This window comes from Selaginella moellendorffii, unplaced genomic scaffold (assembly GCF_000143415.4).
Source record: "Selaginella moellendorffii unplaced genomic scaffold, v1.0 SELMOscaffold_127, whole genome shotgun sequence".
In the NCBI taxonomy this organism is placed as follows: Eukaryota; Viridiplantae; Streptophyta; class Lycopodiopsida; order Selaginellales; family Selaginellaceae; genus Selaginella; species Selaginella moellendorffii.
This window is the reverse complement of record NW_003314388.1, coordinates 306,015-328,412: the sequence shown is the minus strand read 5'-3', so window position 1 is coordinate 328,412 and position 22,398 is coordinate 306,015. Positions and strand designations below refer to the sequence as shown.

The following is a 22,398-nucleotide window of genomic DNA, read 5'->3' as shown; positions in this document are numbered from 1 at the left end:
AATAACGGGTTAAAGGGTGTTTATTAGTCTATAAATTAAAAATTGTTTAGCTTAACATGTAAATCATGGGCATTTGGTCTACTGGTATGATTCTCGCTTAGGGTGCGAGAGGTCCCGAGTTCAATTCTCGGAATGCCCCTTTTCTTTTTCTTTGGGTTTTTGATCTTAGGGTTTATGGTTCTAGCCTCATGAAAGACGCCGTGTTCGGGAGTGGCGAATTCGGCGATCTCGGCCTGGAGCCACGCCTCGCGGCGCATTTGCACGGTAAGGCGATTGAGAATTCATCTAGAACATACGCGACAGCGGCGCATTTTCAGGAGCTATGGGGTTCCAATCTCCGACTGTTGTCCAGAAATCGGCGATTCCATTACTTCTTTCCGGGAGAGACCTGTGAGTGTTATTCTCTGTTTTGTGAGAGCGGTCTTGACAGTTTTACCAGCCTCGTGAATGCTCGGACAGGAACGGGAAAGACGCTGGTATATCTGGCTCCAATCGTCCATGGTTTACAAGCGCGTGAACCAAAAATCACTAGGACGGAGGGTACATTTGGTACGAAGAGTTCCTTCTCCTTGTTTGTTTTTCTTTTCTCGTTTGCTACTTTCAAGGTTGATGTTTGCACTGTCCACAGCTGTGATCCTCGTTCCAACGAGGGAGCTTTGCATCCAAGTATGTGGCGTAGCAGAGCAGCTTGTGCACCGATTCCACTGGCTTGTTCCAGGCCACATCATGGGTGGAGAAAACCGAGCGAAAGAGAAAGCGCGACTGCGGAAAGGTGTGTTGAAGTCCCTTGTTTGGTCTTGAACTAAATTCCAGATTCTGGCTAGTCAGGTATCACCATTCTGATCGCTACACCGGGACGCTTGCTGGATCATTTGAAGAACACTGCGTCGTTTCAGTATGACTTTTTGCAATGGATTGTTTTTGACGAGGCGGATAGGTGGGAAGTTGCGTGATTCTATTTCTCCTTCTAAAATACTGTCCTTCAGGTTATTAGACATGGGATTCGAGAAGGATATCAGAAGCATTCTCGATTTCCTTGGTACGCACCAGCGTAATGGCAGCAAAAGGCAGCACGTTCTTTTATCGGCCACACTGAACGATAGAGTGAACAAGCTTGCCAAGATTAGTCTCTGCGATCCTGCTACCATAGGTTTGTCGTCAACGCCTCCTGAAGGAGCGCCGGACCTGGACACCAACGCTAATATTGAATACAGCATCTCAGATAAGCTGCAACAGTGTGTTCTAAAAGGTTCTACACCAATTTTATTGTCTTTGCTTGGGTTCTAACATCTGCTCACGTGTCCGTAGTTTCAAGCAAGATACGTCTGGTCACATTGTTGGCTCTGCTAAGGCTGAAACTTAACAGCACAAAAGGCTCCTACAAGGTAAGCTTTTTCTCTCTCTAAATGTTTTGGTGATCATACAAATGTTTTTCCAGATAGTTGTCTTTTTCTCTACATGCGATGCAGTAGATTTTCACCATACTGTCATGAGCAGATTCTCCTGGGTCATGGACGACGGAAGCTCCATGCGGGGGAGATTTTTGGATTGCGACATATTTAAGCTGCACGGCAATGTCGAACAGAGGGAACGAACGGACACGTTTCACAAGTTCTCGCAGGCTGAAAGGGCCCTGCTCCTGTGCACGGACGTCGCTGCACGGGGACTTGATTTTAAGGGGCTTAGTTTCATAGTGCAATATGATCCTCCAGGTGAACCTGTAGATTACGTGCACAGGTAAGGTATCGTGCATTTCAAGGCCTTTCTACGCTACTAATGCTTGTAATCGCAGAGTTGGAAGAACTGCCAGGCTTGGTAGGAAAGGTGAAGCAACTTTGTTTCTACAACCGTGTGAAGCCGAGTACGTTCAAGAACTGCGCAAGCATGGCGTGGTTCTGAAGGACCTCGACACTCGTAAGGTTCTGGATTCTATCTACACCATTTCTCAGAAAAGGAGCTTTGCAAGCGTCGAAGTTGCAGAAATGCATCCAGCAGCTGCAGCCATGCAAACCGCTCTCGAGTCATTTGTCACGTCAGAGGTACAAACTCCAACTGGCCCTTTCCGTTTTGTTTTCTCATTTTTGAGTTTTCTTTCAGGGTGATCTCAAGCAGCTTGCAGTAAATGCATTTCGCTCTTCCGTGCGTGCGTATGCCGTCCACAGGGAGGGCTTGAGGAAGATCTTCCAGGTGAGAATGCTTCACCTGGGACACGTAGCCAAGAGCTTTGCTCTCCGCGACGCACCATCGGGCTTGTCCAAGTGCTCCGCGCAAAAGGCATCCAAGAGAATGAGAGCTGAAAAGAAGAGAGCCGGGAAAAAGAGGAGGCTCCACGCTGCCAAAATGGAATAGAGAAGCGGTAGCTAAAGCTACATTCTTTGCGAGTAGCCTTCGTGGACTAAAAATATCTATCAATCAATATATTTGATTTTATTATATGTTAGTTTCTACATTACCTTGATCTTAACAATAGAGGTAAAGATAAACCTGCAACATATAGGGTTTAAGGATGATAGGCCGCCGGCGCTCTGTTGTGGTGGCTTACCCGAGGCTACTGGATGGAACAGTGTACAATCTGACCAGAGCGAGGGAAGCGCATGGGAATATGCAAAAGATCCCTTGGAAGGAGCTCTATGAGAAGCTCAAGGCGCCTGGGGAGGTGAGTTCGTTACCATATCCAGGCATAGGCGTGCCCCCTCGTAGACCAGGCGGGGATTTGAAGTTTGCAGCCAGGGAAGACATAGCTGGACTGTTCCGGGCATTCCTCCACGCTTGTAAACATCCAGGCCAAGGACATATAATCTACGTGACGGGACCAAAGGGCGTGGGGAAGAGCTGCTACCTGAGGGGACTTGCATGGCTGCTGTTCTTGAAAGGCCGCGAGGAGGGAAACATTAGAATCGTCTGCCTGTGGAGCATAGAATCCGCATACACCACTTTATTGGCGCAGGTGAAAGACGCACTACGTTTCACTTATTGCCAGGCGCAAGATGTACTGCAAGAGATTGACAGTCTCGAGTCGCTGGAAGGCGTGGAGAAATTTCTGGACCAAAGGCTGGAGCTGAAGGAGAGATTCTACTTCATAGTTGATGGGGCTCAGGTTCTTGATACCGGCGAGGATCATCGAGCTGCCGTGGACACGAAGTTGTCGAGCTTGCTTCAGAAAGCGCATGTCTCTATTAAGGCACTCTCTCCTATGGCGGATTTTTCTCGCAAGCGTAAGGGTGATTCATACTGGGTCCAGTTCCAGCAGGGATTTTGGGGAGTAAGTACTTCGTTTATCTCTGGTTTCCTTAGCCAGCCGATCATTCTTGCAGGAGGAGTATGGCGCTTACTTGAACCATGCATCCATTCTAGGCTGCCTTCCTCAGTGGCGGGAACAGATAGCATATTATGGTGGTGACCACCCTCTTTCGCTGTCTGTTTTGGACTCATCCTGCAGACTTCATGCTCGGAACCGTCTGACAAGCGACGATGTTGATTTCGATGCCGTTTTCCGAGCCACTTTCCCGGTGCCTAGTGATGTGGAGATTGCCAACCTGCTAAAAGATAAGGATGAATGGGAGGAAGTGGTGAAGTTATTTGTTTCTTCAGCAGAAATGTCCAGCATCAGGGCTTTACTTGCGGACACACTTTTACGCTTGTCAACCGCCTGTCATTCACAAGTGAGCATGATGGAACAGGACATGAGGTTCGTAGTTGGGGATCCGAAATGTAACGATGCAGATTATGTAACTCCGTACATCAGGAGGATATACACTGAAGGGTTCAGGGAGGCAGAAAGCCGGACAGTATATGAGAAGACTGCATGGCATCACTATTGCAGGTACTTGCTTGATCAAGTCGGCCCCATAAACTGGGCTGAAATGGGATGGCTTGTTGAAAACCTGGCTGCGGAAGTAATCAGCTGTAAGGGCTTGAATCTCAACGGTATGCATATCCGGACTGGTCAGACCCAAAGATTTGGTAGTGTTCCAGACTACAAGACGTGGATCTCTGAGGCAGAGACTGGAGGAATTATTTATTTCCTTCCGCTCACGTATAATTATCGCTCTATCGACGGGCTTATCGTGTGGCGAGATGCTTCCGGAAAGTTGCATCTTCTTGCCATCCAAGTGACTGTCAATGACGAGAAGCACCAGGCCAGCGCAGAGGAATTTATGTCTTTTAACAGCATCATAAGTTGGATACCGGAGGAGCACCTAAGCAAATGGGAGTTGCATTTTGTCTTCCTTTGCACGCGGAGCTTGCCAGTGAAACCGGTGCCAGAATACCTGAAACCAATGAGGGGCAGTGGATGCTATGGTAATGTCAAGTACTCATTGCACACCGTCTCGTTTCAAGACGCTTTCACAGGCTCGGTTAGCAGCGACATTGGGCAGACGCTGAAAGAAGTTGCCGCTAAAAGATACGAGGCGTTACAAGAAGGAGCGGAGAAAGAAGCCGAAGCTGAAACTAAGGCTATAGCAGATGCAGTGGCTGCTGGACCATCGCTCGGAACACCACAGGTTGTGGCCTTAATTCAAGGTATTCTCTCCAAGTCGGAATTTACAAAACAGAAGCTGGAGAACCTTGCCAAACATCACAACATTGCAGTATCTTCGTCAGACACAAAGCCAACCTTGATTTCGAAGATTTGTGGAGGCGTCTTGGAACTTTGATGTTTTATATTATACTTCCTTGGAATAATTATATATATAATAAATATGAGCCAACAGTTTTTAGCTGATTTCTTAAACCTTGAGCAAGCAAGTAAACCTGGACAAACTGGCCATGCACTACCTTCGGAGGAACCTTTCTTGAAAACGCTGAAGGAGAAGGCACTTACAGCTTTTGGAATTTACAAACACCGAGTTCCTTGCTCCAATCCTCCAAACTCGCATGTGGAGAGAGTGGAACTTGAGGTTTTTGTGTTAAAATATCCACAATGAGATCAGCTTGCTTCAGGCTTGTTTGTTATGGCTGTTTTAAACTTCTATATACTTTCTTGTTGGTGCTTGCATGCTGTACTGTCCTGTTGAAGGAGAAATTTTGGTGGAGGCTGGCAACTGCTAGGCAGGTACTTCCTTAAAATTGTCACCAGGCGCCGCAGTGCAGCATTCGATCCATCCAGAGGTAAGCTCTCACGGGGTGCTTGCAGCCACAAGATTTTACACACGAAGATCTCGCAAGCAGAAGCTCGATCCACATGCTCTCCGCCCTCTTTCTGCTAGCAGCGACTTCTTGCTTGATCGCTTCATCTCCACGTTCATCTCCACCCTTCATCTCCACGTTTCTGAACCCCTCGGCAAGCAAGTGCATGTCATCTCTCGCTTCAAGCCCGCAAGCTGGTCTCGTGTAACAGCACGTCCTCGAGCTCAGCAGCTGTGATCCTCGTTCCAGGAGCTTTTCATCCAAGTGTGTGGCAGCTTGTGCACCGGTTATACTGGCTTGTTCCAGGGTTAAAAACCGAGCGAAAGAGAAAGTCGCGACTGCGGAAACGTGTGGTAAAGTTCTTTGTTTGGTCTTGATTTAAATCCCAGATTCTGGCTAGTCAGGTATCACCATTCTGATCGCTACTTGCTGGATCATTTGAAGAACACGGCGTCGTTTCAGTATGATTTTTTGCAATGGATTGTTCTTTGATGGGATAGGTGGGAAATGCCGTGAGTCTATTTCTCCTTCTAAAATTCTGTCCTTCAGGTGATTAGACATGGGATATCAGAAGCATTCTCGATTTCCTTGGTACGCACCAGTGTAATGGCAGCAAGAGGCAACTTTTATCGTTCTTTTATCGGCCACACTGAACGACAGTGAACAAGCTTGCCAAGATTAGTCTCTCTGCTACCATAGGTTTGTCGTCTACGCCTTCTGAAGGAGCGACGGACCACACCAACGCTATTATTGAACACACCAAAAAGGTTCTGCAACGTATTTTATCTCTCCTGTCCGTCAAGTAAGATACTTCTGGTTACATTCTTGGCTCTGCTAAGGGCTCCTACAGGTAAGCTCCTTTAGTGTCTCAAGTTTTCGTATGGACGATGATAGGTCCATGCGCGGGAGATTGTGACATATATAAGCTACACGGCATTGTCGAACAGAGGGAAGGAGGACACGTTTCACAAGTTCTCGCAGGCTCAAAGGACCTGCTGCTGTGCACGGACGTCGCTGCACTGGGGCTTAGTTTCATAGTGCAATATGATCCAAGCTGTAGATTACGTGCACAGGTATCGTGCATTTCAAGGTCTTTCTACGCTACTAATACTTGTTGCAAAGTTACTTTCGTCCGTGTTGGATCTGCAAGCCAAGGATCATTGATGACGGGAGGAAAAAGAAAAAATCTGAGTCAATACAAACCGGAACCAGTGCCGTGCACGTCCTGTACTTGCCTCCTCGAACTTCATCCTCTTTTCTTCTTGTCGAGCTTCTTTCAGTCGAGCTTCTTCTTCTTTCCTTTCTAACTCCTCAGCTTCAGCCAGCGAAACCTCTCCAGGACTAGTAAATCTCCTGCTTTTTTGGAGAGTGGTCCTGTTCTTCATAATCGTCTGAACGAGTTCTTACGTTTTCTCAGCTACCATGCTGTCTTGCACCCACATCTATGTGCTTCTCGGCTGGGGTTGCGAGGCCTCCATCCATGGATATTGCCCACATCGCATCGTAGAGCGTCGCGGAAGTCTCAGCTCCTCTCTCCTCGCTCCTTTGCTCCCCGATGGGCTTGCGTCTTGCTCTTCAGACCGAGGATGCTTGCGATTTTTGTCTTGTCTCTTGGCCGGTGATTTTTGAAATTGTGAAGCCCGGCTATTCGTCTCGGCTCTCTGTGTCGCAATGCAAACATCAACGTTGGAAGAAAGAAAACGAAACTCTTCGTAGTGGTTTTCGGTTTATGCGCTTGTAAACCGAAGCCAAAAATACCAGCGTCTTTCCCTCAAGAAACATAGATTAACACTCGCGGAAAGAAGTACTAGAAGTCGGATATTGGACTCCTCCGCTTTATTGGTTCCAAGCCGAGATCAGATCGAGTAATTAAGTAGCTCATTAATTAAGAACTTTCAAGTTTAGGGTTCATCGTTGATGAAGGGCTAGAGCAGTGATGGTGGATGTAACGGACGGGTTGGGGTTGGGGTCGCTGATCCTTCCACTCTGCCCATTGTCCAGGTAGGCTGCTTCGCCTCTCTCCACCCTCGCAAGGTAAGTTCGTTTAGGTAGGGCTTTTCTTTGCGTTAGCAACAAGCGAGTAAGACAGAGATTTGGAAAGACCTAAGAGTTATGCTAGAGGCGATCAAGAAATCGTGTTGAAACTCTCAACGCTTGAAGACACCTCTTTTCGATTGCAACGCAAAAGGGAGCCAGTGACACAACAAACAACTCAAACAAGCAAAGTGCAAGACAACGGGCCAAGGAACTCTCAACGCGAAGGGAAACGCACTGATGTGGACAACGCTGTGTGAATACTAGCGATCAACGATACTTAGTTTCACGTTGTCAGGTTCGCGTGTGTTTGGATTTGTTCTAATTCCTTGTCATGAAGAAGCCAAGTGACATGCTGGTGCTGCTCAACGACGATAAGAACTGAAAAACGCCATGTCACAGCGTGTTCCAAGAAGAAAAATGCTACTAGATTGGAGAGATTTTGTGTCAACGTTTTGGAGCTTTGAGTTGTGTTGTTGCTGTGCTCAACGCAAGATCTGCGACAACTGTGATCTTCGGAACTTAAATCCAGCTGAAGTTCTACACGACAGTGGTCCGACCTCAATGAAAACAGTCGCTGATCCTTGACCGGCTCAGTCCACTCACCTCGCAAGGTAAGTTCTTTTAGGGCTTTTCTTTGTGTTAGCAATAAGCGAGTAAGTCAACGAAACAAGAGAGGTTTGCTGGAGACAAGAAAGCGAAGCTGCTTGCAACGAGTTAAGATGTATTCTCTATGATCAACGATAAAGAGAGGCTAGAGGCGATCAAGAATTCGTGTTGAAACTCTCAACGTTTGAAGACGCTCTTTCTTTTCGATGCTATGCTCAACGCAACAAAAGGGAGCCAGTGACACAGTCCAAGTTAAACTGATATGCTCGATCAAACAACGCAAACAAGCTAAGTGCAAACAACGGTCCAAGGAACTCTCAACTCGAAGGGAAACTTAATAAAACCAACGATCGTTGGAAGTTGACATACTTAGCTTCATGTTGTCAGGTTTGTGTGTGTTTCAATTTGTTCTAATTTCTTGTCATGAAAAAGACAAGTGACATGTTGGTGCTGCTCAACCACGATAAGAACTAAAAAACGCTGTAAAATGCTACGAGATTGGAGAGAATCTGTGTCAACATTTTGGAAAGATTTTCAGCAATGTTGCTGCTGTGCTCAACGCAAGACCTGCGAGCTGAGAAACAACGTTGGGCATTTGCAATCTCCAGAACTTCAATCCAGTTGAAGACGTACATGACAATGGTCCAACCTCAATGAAAACAACGATCATGAAAACTCTGGCTGTCTAACGATATGGAAGTCGAAGTTTAACAGGTTCATGAGCTGCTTGTTCTAACCTAAATGTTTGTTCAACGAACTAAGAGGCTTCAACCCCAGGTCTATGTTCTCTTTAGTTTTCTTTATGGTTTGTCTAACTTCCTTTTGTTTTTGCAACGCCATGAGATTGCAGAACAACGTTCCAGGGCCAGCTAACGATGGGTAGAAGGAAGTGTACGCTTTGGCAGTGGCAAAACGAGACAATCTACACAAAGCACTCTGTGGTTTCCTTGAAAAGAAATGAATACATTTACAAAGTTGCAAACATTTGTCGAGTAGTTATGTCAAAAAACGCCAAAGTAACTTGTAAGCTTCCCAGAGACGAGTGTCTACTCAAGAGCTCTTGTAGCTGTCCGAGCTTGAAGACCTCGGGCTCGTCACTTCCAAAACTTCCAAGCCGATCCCCTCTGGCATGAGCACGAGCAGCTTCGTGTCCTCTGTCCACGGCCGAGGAATTTCTTCCAGTCCAGTCGCTGCTGCCTGAGTGTTTTCATCCAGCCTTCTGGCCACTAGCTCGTCGGTTCCGTCTGAGGTAGCACTGCCTCTTCTTCGTCCCTGGCCTTCGGGAGTAGACTCAAAAGCTCGAGCTCATCTCCGCTTCTCAGGTACTCGAGCTCGTGCCTGAGCATCACGTCCTCTGGCGCAGTACCACGCGGTCTCCTTGGTGTACTGCCGGTTCCACAAAACTCACAATCTTTTCCTGGATCGACTCGGGGACGTCGCCACCTTGGAGCCAAGACGCAAACACGAGACTCTTTTCGAAGTCCCCTACCTCGTCTCTGTGAAAGGACATCTCGCGCAAGAGATAAACCGTTGGGAGAGGCTCGCTGTTCAGACGCATCAGCTTCGTCCAGAAAATGCTCCGGAACACCCGACGCCAGTTCGCCAGGATCCGGGAGCCAGCTCCATCCAAAATGCTGGCTGCGACACGGTTAGCCTCCGGTTCTTGGTAGCCGAGCTTGCTCAGGTACACTTCCAGCGGAGCCAGTAGAGATTTGTATTGAGCTCTCACGCAGTCGAGGATTGCCTCCACCGACAATGGTGAGAGAGCTAGAGCGAACGCGGTTGCTAAAGGCAAGGAAAGGGAGGAAGTCGGCAGAGCTCCAGCGAATTGGCTGCAAAGTCGCAAAGCTGTTCCAGCCTGCGGGAAGAGTGTCCCGATTCTTATATCAAGCTTCCGGCAAAGTCAAAAGGTCGGGAGGAGGCCAGTGACTGGGACTCGTACTGACAGCGTTTGTCACCTCCGCTGTAGTGTCCTGGAGCGCTTTGTTGAAGACTGCTACGTTGGCTTTGGTTTCTTCCCGTGACGAGTTTAACGTAGAGTAGAGCTTTTCTGCCACCAAGTCGCGGAGATCCATCTGGCTGAGCTGGCGCTAAAGTCGCGAGCCACTCAATACCCCTGGCTAGAGTCTCACTGCAGTAGAACCCGCAGTGGTCGATAAAACTATCCAGCTGCTGATCTTGTCGCCGTCCAATCTGTGTAGCTGAAGCAGCAGCGCAACTCTTCTTCTGGTGGCGGCCTTCTGTTGAGATCGCCTTCGTTCGATCCAAAGCCACTTGAAAATACCAACAGCGGCACAGAGGTCCCGGTAGGAAGAGATTCCACCAGCGAATGTAGCTTGCTGCGCATCCTGCTTAGAGGCGAGCCTTGAACAAGAGAGCGCTTGCCATGTTGATACTGGCTTCGGTCGAGACCAATCTCGCAATGGCGAGCTACTTCGTTTTTTGTAGCACGTTCCCTTTCATATTTTCGATTAGCTTCGACCTCAGCCACTGCACCGGAAGCTCACTGCCTCGTCTTCCAGGTGGGAATGCTCCTGGGACATGTAGCAAGAGCTTTGCTCTCCGCGACGCACCAAATGGGGCCGCTGACCCTTGATCGCTTTGGCGGACTTAGACGGTGTGGCTTTCCAGGCTAAGTCTTTATGGCCAACTTGATCGGGGTCTAGAGGATAGCGTTAAGTTCCCAGCCCCCCAAAGCTGGCCCGCGAATCTCAACAGCAAGAAGCAAATTTTTTTCAACAAGAACCACTTGAATTTATGATATTATAGCGCTCTTAACGCAGCATCATCAGAAGAATGTGAGGCAGTCGCGGTATGCCGCAGCAAGAGATCTTTGATAGAATGCTATCCCCCCTCAAGAATGTGAGGCATCATGTCTCGCCAGAAAAAGATCGCATAACAATCGATTTTTGAAAAAAAAAGAAAACCAACTGAGATGGTAGCGTATACATGGGGCTGCCCAGCATATTCACCACGTTGGAATATGAAATCGAACTCGTGGCTTTCCATGAAATTAAAACCGGTTTGCAAGCTTTTAACAAGCAGTTCTCAGGCGCTTGGAAGATTGCTCGCTCAACAGCCCCCAAAACGCCGTGTCTGGAATGCCGGCCACGCTAACTAGGCCAATTCCTCTCCTGCTTGCCCCACATGAGCTTCTGGTACGGGTACGAAGCGAAAAGCTCCTCCGGCACCACGTACAGGAACCTCACAGCTTTGAAACGCTGGATCGCTGCATCAACGTAGCCGAACAGGGCATCCTGCTCCACATTTCGTGTTATCCGCAGCAGCCAGCATTCGCCACCCGGAAGAACCGCAAGCGAGTCGTAGCACGGGCACGGCCAGTAAACGGGGACGTAGTATCCTGGGCAGTCGCCCTTGACATCCTTGAGCTTGAGGAAGCGTGACAGTTCGGAACCAAAGCCCAAGCACACTACACTCCGCCATGGTGCCTGCCGTCACTAGAGAGTGCACCAGATGTTCATAGGTACTCGCACCATGGCCGCTTCCTGGGGTATCCGCTTCTTCCTCTCGATAATCTGATATCTTCTTTGATGCCGGTCATGAGCACCCGTTCCGCTTCTAGCCTCGCTTTCACATACGGAGACGCATACGTGACTGCAGCAGTCGTGTACGTTGAGTCGAGCACTTCGAAATGGAAGAGGTATCCTGTCCACGAGCTCTCACGATATCTAGGTCGCTGGCACTTCTGGCGTCGTCTAGAGCCTCGGGTTGTAGTCCGCGCAATCGAACTTGTCACTACCGCGCGTGCGAGCCACCACGGCTTCGAAGTCTCTAGGGGTTCGCAGCACCCCCCTGGACGCGGACAAGAGCGCAACCTCGCAAAGATCCCATGTTGGCATGTAGAGAACCAGCGTCCGTGTGTCCTTGAGGAACCGCTTGGTGTATGGTTTTTCATCCCAGTCCGACGAGAACACGACCACCTTGCTCAGCTTGTGTACAGGCCTGAGAGACGGCCGTTCACCAGAAACACCGTCTTCTCCCGGTCAGCCAGATGATCGAAATCCCCGACCATCCCTTTCCGAACTTCACTCCCGACTTCACTCCCCCGAAAGAAGTAACTCGGGCTCGTTTCAACCTGTGGAGCAGAATCTTCCCAGATGATCTTCCAGTCCCTAAACGCGGCATGACGAAGCTCGCACAAGAGATAGCGTCCTCTTACCAGTTCCTGAGCTTCCTGCTATGATAACATGCCTCATGGGCCGACCACCTTGCAGCAGCGGCGGCTGAGTATGCAGTAGAATCTGTCCCGGATCATCGCCAAGAAGGTGCTATAGTGATCCCTCACAAGCAGAGGTCCGCTGTCCTCAATGTCGGTGTCTGGAAAGCCAGTACCTTGTTTGATCACGAACAGGGGCAGAGAAACCTCCACCTTGTGCTTGTTCTCGAAGTCGGCGGTGGGATTCACGCACACGGAATTGGCTCACAGCCATTTGTGGTACGTAGCACGTCGCCTGGGATGTGGTCGCCGAGGATAAACCGCTCCAAAAGGCGTGCACTGCGAGTGGGATTGCCACCTTTCTCGTCAGCTATTGCGCAAACAAGATTGGCAATCGTTCTAACCTGGACCGCCAACTCCTCCCGAGCAAAACCCCAACGAAAATGCGAAAATGCCATAAACCCTAAAATGCATGAATGGTATACTTGTAAAAATAATAATAGTATAGAACCACGTGGCATATTTAATTATTCAAATTATATTTTTGTTTTTTTGAGACAACACACTTAAGTACAAATCGTAAGCTGCCCTGTTGCCTACATTCATGTTGAGAATGGAGCCTGTGGCGAGCTTAGCCAGCCCAGGATTGCGGAAGTTTCGACATGCTCCCAGAAAACTCGTCCAGCCGGCTTCACTGGTAGAATTCGTGGTTTCCAGCAGATGCCACGCTTGGTGCAGGTAACCGGATCTTGCGAGCAGATCGATCATGCAGCAAAAGTGGTGCTTGGTGGGCTCCAAGCTGAAATCCAGACTCATTGACCCGAAGTGTGATCTTCCATCGCTGAGATTTCCGGTGTGGCTGCAAGTGTGGAGGATTGACAGGAATGATACCTGGTCTGGTGATTCAACGATCTTCATGCTGTTAAACAGTTCTTTGCTCTCATCCACGTAGTTATTTTGGGAGAACGCAGTGAGCAGTGAGTTCCACGAGAATTTATCCCGCTCTAGCATTCTATCAAAGATCTCTTTAGCAGCCGAAACGTTCCCAGCATGAGTGTAAGCATCCAGTAGAGAATTCCAGGAGGCCAACGTTTTCTCCGGCATCGAATCGAAGAACCTTTGTCCGTCCTCCGAATGACCACTCAAGGCAAATGCTGAAAGCATGGTGTTCCAGGAAACTAAGCTCCACTCAGGCATAAAATTATCAAAAAAAGTCTTCGCTTCAATGGTTCTTCCAGACTTAGAAAATGCATCTAGCATAGAAGTGCAAGTGAAACAGTTTCTCAAAAGGATGCGATCAAACAATGCTTTCGCCTCCTCTAGATCTCCTCTTTGGGCATACGCTGCAAGCATCACATTGGAGCAATGAAGATCACACACCGGGAGACTGTCGAAGATCTCGCGAGCTCTAGAAATCTGAGAGTCCCTCACGAGTGCCTCGATCACGCAGCTCCACGAGACGACGTCTCCCAGGGGCATTCGATCCAAGAGCTCTCTCGCGGCGCGGGCATCTCCCAGCTTCGCGTACCCGCAGAGAATGGACGTCCACGAGAAGAGATCACGCTCGGGCATGTCGTCAAAAACCTTTCTCGCTAGTTCCATCTCGTCCCTCTGGACATAACATTCGAGCATCGCCGTCCAGGAGACGAGAGACCTCTCGGGCATGGAATCAAAAACATGTCTCGCACTCTCCAGATCCCATAATCGGGCATATGCCGATAGCAAAATTGTCCATGATACTACGTTATGCTCTGGCATGTTCTGAAATATCACCTTCGATTGATCAATTTCGCCAGTGGTTCTATAAAGGAGAAGCAAGGCATTCCAGGAAATGATGTTCCTTTCTGCCATAAGACTGAAGATGTTTGTACATTCCAGTATATGCCCACGGCGGGCATATGCGCAAAGGAGCATATTCCACACCACGACATTCCACCCGGGCATGGAATCAAAGACCGACTTTGCGGCCTTTATGTCTCCGCTTTTGATGAGGGACGAGACCACGAGAGCCCACGAGTGAAGGTTTTTGCTTTTCAAACCTCCGAGCTCCAACGAGTTCGACCAAAGCATCGAGAGAAACAAAGAATGTCTCGTGGTACTGTCTCGTTAAAAGTATAAGAGTGGAGCATTTCAGTGGACACCAAGCATATTCTAAAACTTACTTGGCACCCTAAAGACTGCGCCTCCTTCGATATGTAAAAGCTTGTGAGAGAAGTGATTGTATGAGCGCGCCCGCTTCAAGGTGGGAGCCAGTGATGACGTGGCTGATAATGTTGCGTCAGGCGAGTAACCGAGCATCGCTACAGCTCCAGCTCTCGCCAGTGAAGTGATCACGCGCTCTTTTTAATTGATCAGCAGAGCTCAAGATTTACATGGAACTGTAGTACTTCGAGTGCTAGTACTTTGGGATATGAATTTAGTTCTTGATTATAACGAGGATTTTTAGATGCTGCATTGCATACTAAAGCTGCTGGACGAAGGCTTGACTCCTCAGAGCTTTAAGGGCGGAGGAGAAAGATCGGTTGCCCTAAAGCAATGTTTTCTTAAGAAACTTACGTTACTCGTTACTTACAGTACTGAACGATAGATGGTTTTTCTTGCGTAAAAGATCGCTTACTACGGGAATTTGCATTCTATCTGGTACCAAAGCTTACAAAAAACTTGCTTCTTGGAGTTAAGATTTACGGGCCAGCTTGCACGAAGAATGTTTTACTTTGCATCCAAAAACCAAAACAAGAACTGGTCTCATACAAGATCCGGGCTCTCGCTAGAATCAAAAGCCAGAGCCTTGTACTTGCTCATGTCTTTGCCCTGGAAACTTAACGCGAACTCGTCGTCCGCGTCGAATTTGTCCCACAGAGAGTGGGATTGAGTCGAGAGATTGAGGTCTGGCCTTCCTTCGACCAAAAGCTTCACGACCTGGAGAAAGAAATCAAGTAAAGTATTTTAAGGATGGACAAGTCAAAACCGGGAGATAATGTATAAGAGCTTACGTCTGCCATGCACGGACGTGCTATCGCAGACTGTCGTATGCAAAGCCGTGCCGCAAGAATGGTCTTTTGCACCTCGCTTAAGTTGTAGGCACCTTTGAGGCGACCGTCCACGAGCTGTTGAATGTTAGCTGATTCAAGCAGCGGTCTCACCTGCGTGAATTGTCATTCATTCATCCAAAACTTTTCTCGCCAGACTTGACCACACCAATACCGAATGGACGGAACTTCAAAGGCATACCTTCATGACTAGGCTTTTCTGAGTGCTATCAATGGGTCTTAGACCGGTGACGAGCTCCAAGAGCAGCACTCCAAACGCGAACACGTCCGTCTTTTCGTCGACAATGCCGTGCAAGAAGTACTCCGGAGCGAGATATCTACAAGAAGAGAAAAGAAGAAACTCCTGCTGCTCATTCATTCTTACGGAGAAAGAAGGAGAATCTCTTTACCCGAAAGTCCCTTCCACTGGAACCGTATGGTGAGTCCATTCCGATGGCAGCCATTTCGCCAGGCCAAAATCAGTTATCTAGATCGATTAAAGAAAAGGAGGTCAACTACAGACGAAGAGAAGAGAAAAAGAGAACAAAAGAACAGAGTGAATTGTGAAGTACCTGCGGCTCAAAGTCTGACCCGAGCAAAATGTTGGATGACTTGATATCCCGATGGATGATCCTGCGCCGACAATTCGAGTGCAAGTAGTGAAGACCTCTGGCTGTCCCGATCGCGGCCTTAAAGCGTGCGGGCCACTCCATGAGCCGAGAACCTTGAAAAGATTTAAAGATCAAAGATAAGTTCCACCTTGATTCCAGTTGGATCCACAAAAGTCCAACGCTGCCAACGGAGAAGAAGAATTGATAAATCCAAGAACCAACCAGACCAGCTCCATCCATAACAAACACAAACGAAGGAGTCAAGAATCAAGGATCAATCGATCGATCGACAATGCGCGCAAGCAAGGAAAATCTAATCGATCAAGGACCAAGAACAGCAAGAATCAAACAAGAAATGGATGGATCGATCGGCCATAGCCGGAAGAGAGGCGCTTACCGTGCAGCATTGCGGCGAGGCTTCCATGGGGGAAGAAGTGGAACACGAGGAAGAGGCCGCCATCGACGCAAAACCCTAGCAAGGGCGTGGCGTTTGGGTGAGAAACATGGCCCAAGACGCCCAGCTCCGTGAGAAAACTCGTGCCCTGCTCCTCTTTCCCGCCCCTTGTGAGGCGCTTGACGGCCACCAGCTCGCCACTTGGCAGGCATCCCTTGTAAACATCCGCGTAGCCACCTTTGCCGATCAAATTCTCTGCAATTAGCCACGATCAATCAAAGACTTCCAAAGAACAGTCAAGAACAGGAGAGAAACAAGAGAGAACTTTTTCTTGGATTTTTCGTGATCTTTTACCTGGATTGAAGCAGCCTGTCGCGGACTCGATCTCGCCGTATCGGAATTGCTTCCATTTGGCCCCTTTTAGCTTCTTGGATTCGACCGCCAGCGGCGCGACTTTGCTCATGAGCTTGAAGCTCGACGTGCGGAGCTTGCGGGAGCTCCGTCGATCGCTGGGAAATGTGCCCAGCCGGCGGAACACGGTGAAGCAGCGGGCGCTGTGATTGCTGTCCTCGCTGCCGCTGCTCGAGGGCGATGTGTTTGAGTGGGAATTCAGGCGCTCGTCGAGAAGATCATGGAAGTGGTGGTGGTGGTGGTGGTGGTGGTGGTGTCGATGGTGATCATGGAGGAAGCCTGTGCGGATGCTCATTGTGTCGGCGTAGGCGTAGTAGGATTCGCTGCCGCTGCTGCAATTGTGGTCGAAAGGGGCGTCGAGCACCGCGCGAGGGGACGAGAAATTGCTGGCGTCCAGCAGCATCTGCTTAAGCGTCTGCCTAGGCTGTCCAGCCGATTCAATCTCCATGGATCCTCTCCAAAGGAAGAAGAAGACTGGAAAGAAGTCCAGAGAGAGAGAGAGAGAGAGAGAGAGAGAGAGAGAGAGAGAAGAAGATTATATAGTCAAAAAGGAGCTGCTTGCTACTTCCAAAAAGAAAGCAAACAGAGGAGAAGAAAAAAAAACGAAGAAGCTTTAACAATCTCCGAGAGTTGTCACCTTCACATCACTTCACCCAGGCCAGGGATGGTTGATGAAAGAGCCCATCTCAGCAAGAACACTGATCCAATAACAACTCCTCAAAACCCGCTTGGATGCAAACACTCCAGCTTCCACTCTGGAGTCACGCCTAGAAACTCGGGAGCTCTGCCTCTCGTTCAAGCAGGCGCTGCCTCAATTCCAATTCAGTTGGATCCGGAGATCATGCATCCATCCATCCATCCATCCAAGCATCAATCACAATCGCCCTCCAACCGCAGCGGCAGCAGGCCACCACGATCTGGAAGATTCCCTGAGATGTTTCACCAGGAACACTCGACACGAACACGAAACCCAGGAGCTCATGCTCACGCTCCAAGATTCACACGTGCGTTTTAACCAGCCACGCAAGAAGATCAGGCGATCGAAGAATTTCTCGGCTCTTATCCCGAGGACGAGGGTGAGATTCGTTTTTATCGGACATAATCGTCCAATTTGGTCTTGAAGAACAAGAGAGAAAAATCTCTTTTTTAGCTTGCCAGCCTCCAAATGGAAACAATCTAAGTCGCAACTGTCACTCCACCTAGCAGCAATCTCGCCGCTCATGCAACTCCCGGGAAAAGAATAATAAATATCCTCCAAGATAGAAATCTATTGGAGCTCCACTCTTATCGCTCGTTCTAATCAAAACCCGCTGAAACTTCCATGGTGGGCTTGCTCCAATTCAAAGCTCGTACTCCATCTCGTAGTTTTATATGAATTTCCGGGCGAGCAACATCGTCAGCAGTGATAGATCCCGGGACCACTCTCTTTATTCCCGTCCCTTTTGCTTTGTTCTTTCGCTTCCGCGATCCAAATGTTTTCTTAGTGCTACTTGAGCTCATGCCCATAGATATTAACGTCGTTTTCGCCCCTGGATCAATCAATCAATCAGCAAGGCACCAAGAACTGTTTGATCTTCCGCCTGTAGCTGGAATAGTTTGGCAGCCAGCGTGAGTGCTCCTCGCATGTGAATTGTGTCAGTGTTGAGCTAGCATTCCTCCGTCCGTACGAGACAATGGTCCCTTTTACCCTTACCCTTTTCTCCCGCCACCTTTTTCTCTCTAAAACCATGGGAGCTCTCTTCAATCTTTGAGCGATGGTTGTCATCGAGGAGCTTCCCGACGATTTTGACCAAACGCAAACTCAAGAGCAGCTTCCTCCTCCCCAGATTTGTGCGGCACTGGAAGATCACGGTCAGAGGAGAGCGGCGTTTAAACCCGCTTTTCACTGCCCCGTCCCCTGAAAGCCCGGGCACGAGTTTGAAAATGATCCTCAGAAGTTATGGAGGGACGAGATGAGTAGACACGCGATATACTACACCATGGAGGGACGATACTCGCTTGCCATGCACTATGCCTCGCTTGTGGGCCGGCCTCCCGAGTTGATGGAGCTCATGGATCGCCTCGCACCAACCAAGCCAAACTTTTTCGATCCCAACTATACGATTTGCAACCATTCGCCGCTGACATTCGATTATCCTTAGCGAATGTATCTCTTGCTTGTAATTTTGATTGCAAAATTCAAAGGAAAACCTCCGAAAAGAAGAAAGGCGTCGTAGTTTACCATTAGTCTCAGCTGCGAAAGAAGAACAGGGTCTAGAACCGGAGCTTTGTGAAGAACCATTTGTTCTTGCCGGTTTTGAATCTCTCCTCGAAAAGCTCCTTGACTTCCTGTTTGTTTCCAGCCCGAGAGTTAGCCACAGAGAAAGCGAGAAAAGGGAGAGAGATTTACCTTGCGAGTGGCCTTCTTCTTGGCATCGGTGTCAAGCTTCTCGGACGTGACAACGTTCTTGAGATCCACATCGAGGGTGTACCTAAATGAAACAAAGAAATTTAGAACAAGAACCACAAAGAAAAACAAAGTCGAGCTCTCACCTCGTCGGCATCATGTGGTTGTAGTTCACGAGCTTGACAAAGGGTTTCAATCGGCACCTCTTGGCGATCTTCTTCTGCGACAATTTCCTGATCACCTGCGAGAATCCAGATTGAAGAAAATGCCCTCCAGATTGGAAATGCCGCAGCTCCAAGCGCATACCTTTCTCGGGTACTTCGAGATCCCGGCGACCAATGCGTGGCCATAGGGGCGAGCGCCGCCCTCGTCGAAGTTCTTCACTATGACCGCCTTGCGCCCGGCGTAGCGGCCCTGGAGCATCACCACGACCTTGTTCGCCTTGAGAAACTTCACCATCGTGCCGTGCCTCCGCCGCGCCGCCCCTAAACCCTAAGCTCTACAAGAACCCTAGAACTCGGACAGGGTTCGATTCCAGCTTAAACAAAAGAGAATGTTTCAAGGGAATATGCTTCTTCTTCCCGCCAACGCCGCGCATGAATCCCAGCACCGTCGAGGAGCTCGCCGATGCCCTGAAGCAGTGCGCCAGCGCAAGGGATCTCTCCCGCGGCAGGAATTTACACTCTTTCATTGCCAGCAGCGCGCTCCACAGCCGCGATAAATTCCTCCACAATCTCCTCATCCGGATGTATGGCAAGTGCGGCAGCATCGACAGCGCGCGGAGGGTCTTCGATGCCATCCCGGATCGAAATCGCTACTCGTGGAATCTCATGCTCCAGGCCTACGTGCACAATGGGCGGATCGATTGCGCGAGGCAGCTCTTCCATGAGATGGAATCCAATCGCCGCGCCGATGTAGTCTCATGGACCGTGATGGTCACGGCCTACGCACAGATCGGCATTCTCAACCAGGCGAAGCATCTGTTCGATCGAATGCCGGAGAAGAACCTCGTCTCGTGGAATTCCATGATCACCGCATATGCCGCGAACGGGCAACTTGATCTAGCGAGGAAAATGTTTGCCGATATGGAAGATCGAGGGATTGCGAGAGGAGTTGTGACATGGAATACAATGATCCAAGCCTACATTGAGGTTGGAAGATTTGACGAATCAAGGAATCTTTTTCATTCCATGCCAGATCGTAACGTAGTGTCGTGGACGTGCATGATTCCGGTATATGCCCAGCTTGGGGAAATGGAGAAGTGTGAAGATCTCTTCACATCCATGCCGGAACGCAACGTGGTGACGTGGACGGCTATGATACAGGCGTACACACACAACGGAAACATATGGAACGCGGCGAGAATATTCAACACGATGCCGGAGTGGAATCTGGTATCATGGAACTCTATGCTTCAAGCATATGCCGAGGAAGGGCATCTGGAGGAATCGAAGAGGATTTTTAGCGCTCTTCCCCAGCGTGATATCGTCTCCTGGAATGTCATGATCACGGCGCGCTCACACGAATCGCCAGAGGCTGCCAATGCGATCTTCGTTGCGATGCCGCTCAGGGATCTCGTGTCCTGGAACTCGATGCTCACGGCGTACGCCCAGTCGGGGCACCATCTCTGCGAGGCGAAGATCACATTCGACGCCATGCCCGAGAGGGATTCCATCTCCTGGAGCAGCATTCTCTCCAGTGTCGCCGAGAAGGGGGAGATCGAGGCCGCCAAGGCGCTGTTTGATGCGGCGAGCGCGAGCGCGGGAGGGATTGATAGCAGCGCCCTCATCGCCGCCTATGGCGACCTCGGCTACCTCCGCCAGGCCAGGGCCCTCTTCGATCGATCGACCAGAAGGAGCATCGTGACCTGGAACGCGATGATCCAGGGGTGCGCGGCAAATGGGCAGCTGGAGGAGGCGCAGCAGCTCTTCGATCGGATGCCACAGAGGAACATCGTGTCGTGGACGGTGATGGTGGCGGCGCACTCCGCCGCCGGAGATCTCCACCGGGCAACGCACCTCTTCCAGGCCATGCCCGCGAGGAACGCCGTGTCGTGGACGACGATACTCCAGGCCTATGCCCAACACGGGCATCTCGACGAGGCGAAGAAGATCTACCACAACCTCCCGCGATTCGACGCCGTCGCGGGCAACACGATGATCGCCGCATTGCTGGAGCGCGGCGAGATCGCCCAGGCTCGTGTGATCTTCGATGGATTGCAAGAACGCAACGCCGGATCGTGGAATGCGCTGATCACAGGCCTTGCGGAGAATGGCGAGCTGGAACCCGCGCGAGTGCTGCTCGAATTCTCGGTGCCATGGGTGGAGCTCAAGCCCTGGACGGCTCTCATCGCCGCCTACGCCCACCGCGGCCACTTCGAAGAGGCCCACGCCATTTTCGCGCACCGGCTGCCCGAGCACGACTCCATCCTCGCCAGCCTCATGGTGACGCTCTATGCCCAACACGGGCATATCCCCCAGTCAAAGGCATCGTTTGACGGCATATCCCACCGTACTACCGTGTCGTGGAACGCCCTCGTGGCGGCGTACGGAGCAAGCGGCCTGTTGCGCGACGCAAGCCGGGTCTTCGACAGAATGCCCGAGAGGAATATTGTGTCGTGGAACGCTCTCGTCGCAGCATATGCCCACAAGGGGCATGGCAGTTTTGCGCTGGAGCTCGCGCGCTACATTGGGCTGCTGGGACTCGAACCCGACGCGGTGACGTTCATGAGCGTGCTGTCTGTGTGCAGCCACTCGGGTCTTCTCGAGAGGGGGTGGCGGTACTTCCAGATGATGGGCGACTACGGGATTGATCCAATCCGCGACCATTACCACTGTATGATTGATCTGCTGAGCAGGGCCGGGGATCTGGAGATGGCCAGGGAGCTCATACGAACGATGCCGTTTGAGTGTGATGCCTTGGCGTGGAAGACACTCTTGGGCGGGTGTAAAGTCCAGGATGACGCTGGAAGAGGGGAGGATGCCGCGAGATCCGCTTTAGGGGCCTGTCCCCAGGAATCATCCAACTATGTGCTCCTGGCAGAGATCTATTCATCTAAAAGTAGCTCCTGACATTCTCCTCTTACAATTTTTTTTTCTAAGATGGGTGGATTTGTTAATGTCAACCTTTTTTGTGGCGGTGTACAGCACAGACAATGCCCACTGATTTTTGGTTGCAACACATGTTGTGAAGATCATGGCATATTGTAAAGAAGTAAAAGTAATTCAAAGCAGTGAGGAAAAGCGGATTGTACCTGGATGGATTTAAATGGATTTAAATGCTTATGGAATCTTGTAAACTACTGACCCTGACCCTGATGATGTCACGCCATAGATGCATCTGGGTGGTTAATACTAGTGGCATGTTTTTTCTTTTCGAATTTCCATTGCAATTTTGTTTTTTACCACCAACAGTGGAAGCAACATTTGTGTAATTTCGAGCAATGAAAGAGCTGCGCCACCAAAGAGAGACATACAAAATGGTTAGAAGAGAGAGAGAGAGAAGGGACGAAAACGATCGTTCGCGAGGAAGAACTAGTGAGTGACGACGATCCTTTGTACTTTTGTCAACCCAGCTGCTGCGATGCATTCAAAGTTGAGAGTGGAGCGCTGCTGCGA

General features: G+C 49.7%; 5 protein-coding genes, 1 long non-coding RNA gene and 1 other non-coding gene across 7 annotated transcripts; 4 read left to right on the top strand and 3 right to left on the bottom strand.

Moving 5' to 3' along the window:
* The first annotated feature begins 67 nt into the window (after positions 1 to 67).
* On the top strand, positions 68 to 139 carry TRNAP-AGG. The gene has a single exon. It is a non-coding gene; the product is annotated as a tRNA-Pro (tRNA).
* A 47-nt stretch (positions 140 to 186) lies between these two features.
* On the top strand, positions 187 to 2,435 carry LOC9650229 (DEAD-box ATP-dependent RNA helicase 17). Its single transcript, XM_002992028.2, has 10 exons — positions 187 to 264; positions 318 to 390; positions 440 to 549; positions 629 to 772; positions 829 to 937; positions 987 to 1,249; positions 1,309 to 1,385; positions 1,439 to 1,737; positions 1,793 to 2,039; positions 2,098 to 2,435. Exons 1-10 carry the CDS (start codon positions 189 to 191, stop codon positions 2,347 to 2,349), a joined length of 1,650 nt encoding a protein of 549 aa, XP_002992074.2. The 5' UTR covers positions 187 to 188; the 3' UTR covers positions 2,350 to 2,435.
* Positions 2,436 to 7,053: 4,618 nt separating this feature from the next.
* Positions 7,054 to 8,750, top strand: LOC112342995. Its single transcript, XR_002991144.1, has 2 exons — positions 7,054 to 8,550; positions 8,624 to 8,750. It is a non-coding gene; the product is annotated as an uncharacterized LOC112342995 (long non-coding RNA).
* A 3,236-nt stretch (positions 8,751 to 11,986) lies between these two features.
* Positions 11,987 to 14,020, bottom strand: LOC112343011 (pentatricopeptide repeat-containing protein At4g02750-like). Its single transcript, XM_024665781.1, has 3 exons — positions 12,517 to 14,020; positions 12,219 to 12,413; positions 11,987 to 12,111 (listed from the first exon to the last, which is right to left on the bottom strand). Exons 1-3 carry the CDS (start codon positions 14,018 to 14,020, stop codon positions 11,987 to 11,989), a joined length of 1,824 nt encoding a protein of 607 aa, XP_024521549.1.
* Positions 14,021 to 14,643: 623 nt separating this feature from the next.
* LOC9650226 (receptor-like cytosolic serine/threonine-protein kinase RBK2) lies at positions 14,644 to 16,901 on the bottom strand. The gene is made up of 7 exons (XM_002991987.2): positions 16,339 to 16,901; positions 15,988 to 16,239; positions 15,552 to 15,703; positions 15,390 to 15,466; positions 15,182 to 15,317; positions 14,944 to 15,093; positions 14,644 to 14,869 (listed from the first exon to the last, which is right to left on the bottom strand). The coding sequence occupies exons 1-7, from the start codon at positions 16,841 to 16,843 to the stop codon at positions 14,696 to 14,698; spliced, it is 1,446 nt and encodes a 481-aa protein (XP_002992033.2). The 5' UTR covers positions 16,844 to 16,901; the 3' UTR covers positions 14,644 to 14,695.
* Positions 16,902 to 18,529: 1,628 nt separating this feature from the next.
* Positions 18,530 to 19,259, bottom strand: LOC9650225 (60S ribosomal protein L27-3). The gene is made up of 4 exons (XM_002991986.2): positions 19,088 to 19,259; positions 18,928 to 19,022; positions 18,785 to 18,866; positions 18,530 to 18,723 (listed from the first exon to the last, which is right to left on the bottom strand). Exons 1-4 carry the CDS (start codon positions 19,238 to 19,240, stop codon positions 18,649 to 18,651), a joined length of 405 nt encoding a protein of 134 aa, XP_002992032.1. The 5' UTR covers positions 19,241 to 19,259; the 3' UTR covers positions 18,530 to 18,648.
* A 118-nt stretch (positions 19,260 to 19,377) lies between these two features.
* Positions 19,378 to 21,852, top strand: LOC112343010 (pentatricopeptide repeat-containing protein At2g35030, mitochondrial-like). Its single transcript, XM_024665780.1, has 2 exons — positions 19,378 to 21,395; positions 21,531 to 21,852. The coding sequence occupies exons 1-2, from the start codon at positions 19,378 to 19,380 to the stop codon at positions 21,850 to 21,852; spliced, it is 2,340 nt and encodes a 779-aa protein (XP_024521548.1).
* The last annotated feature ends 546 nt before the right edge of the window (positions 21,853 to 22,398 follow it).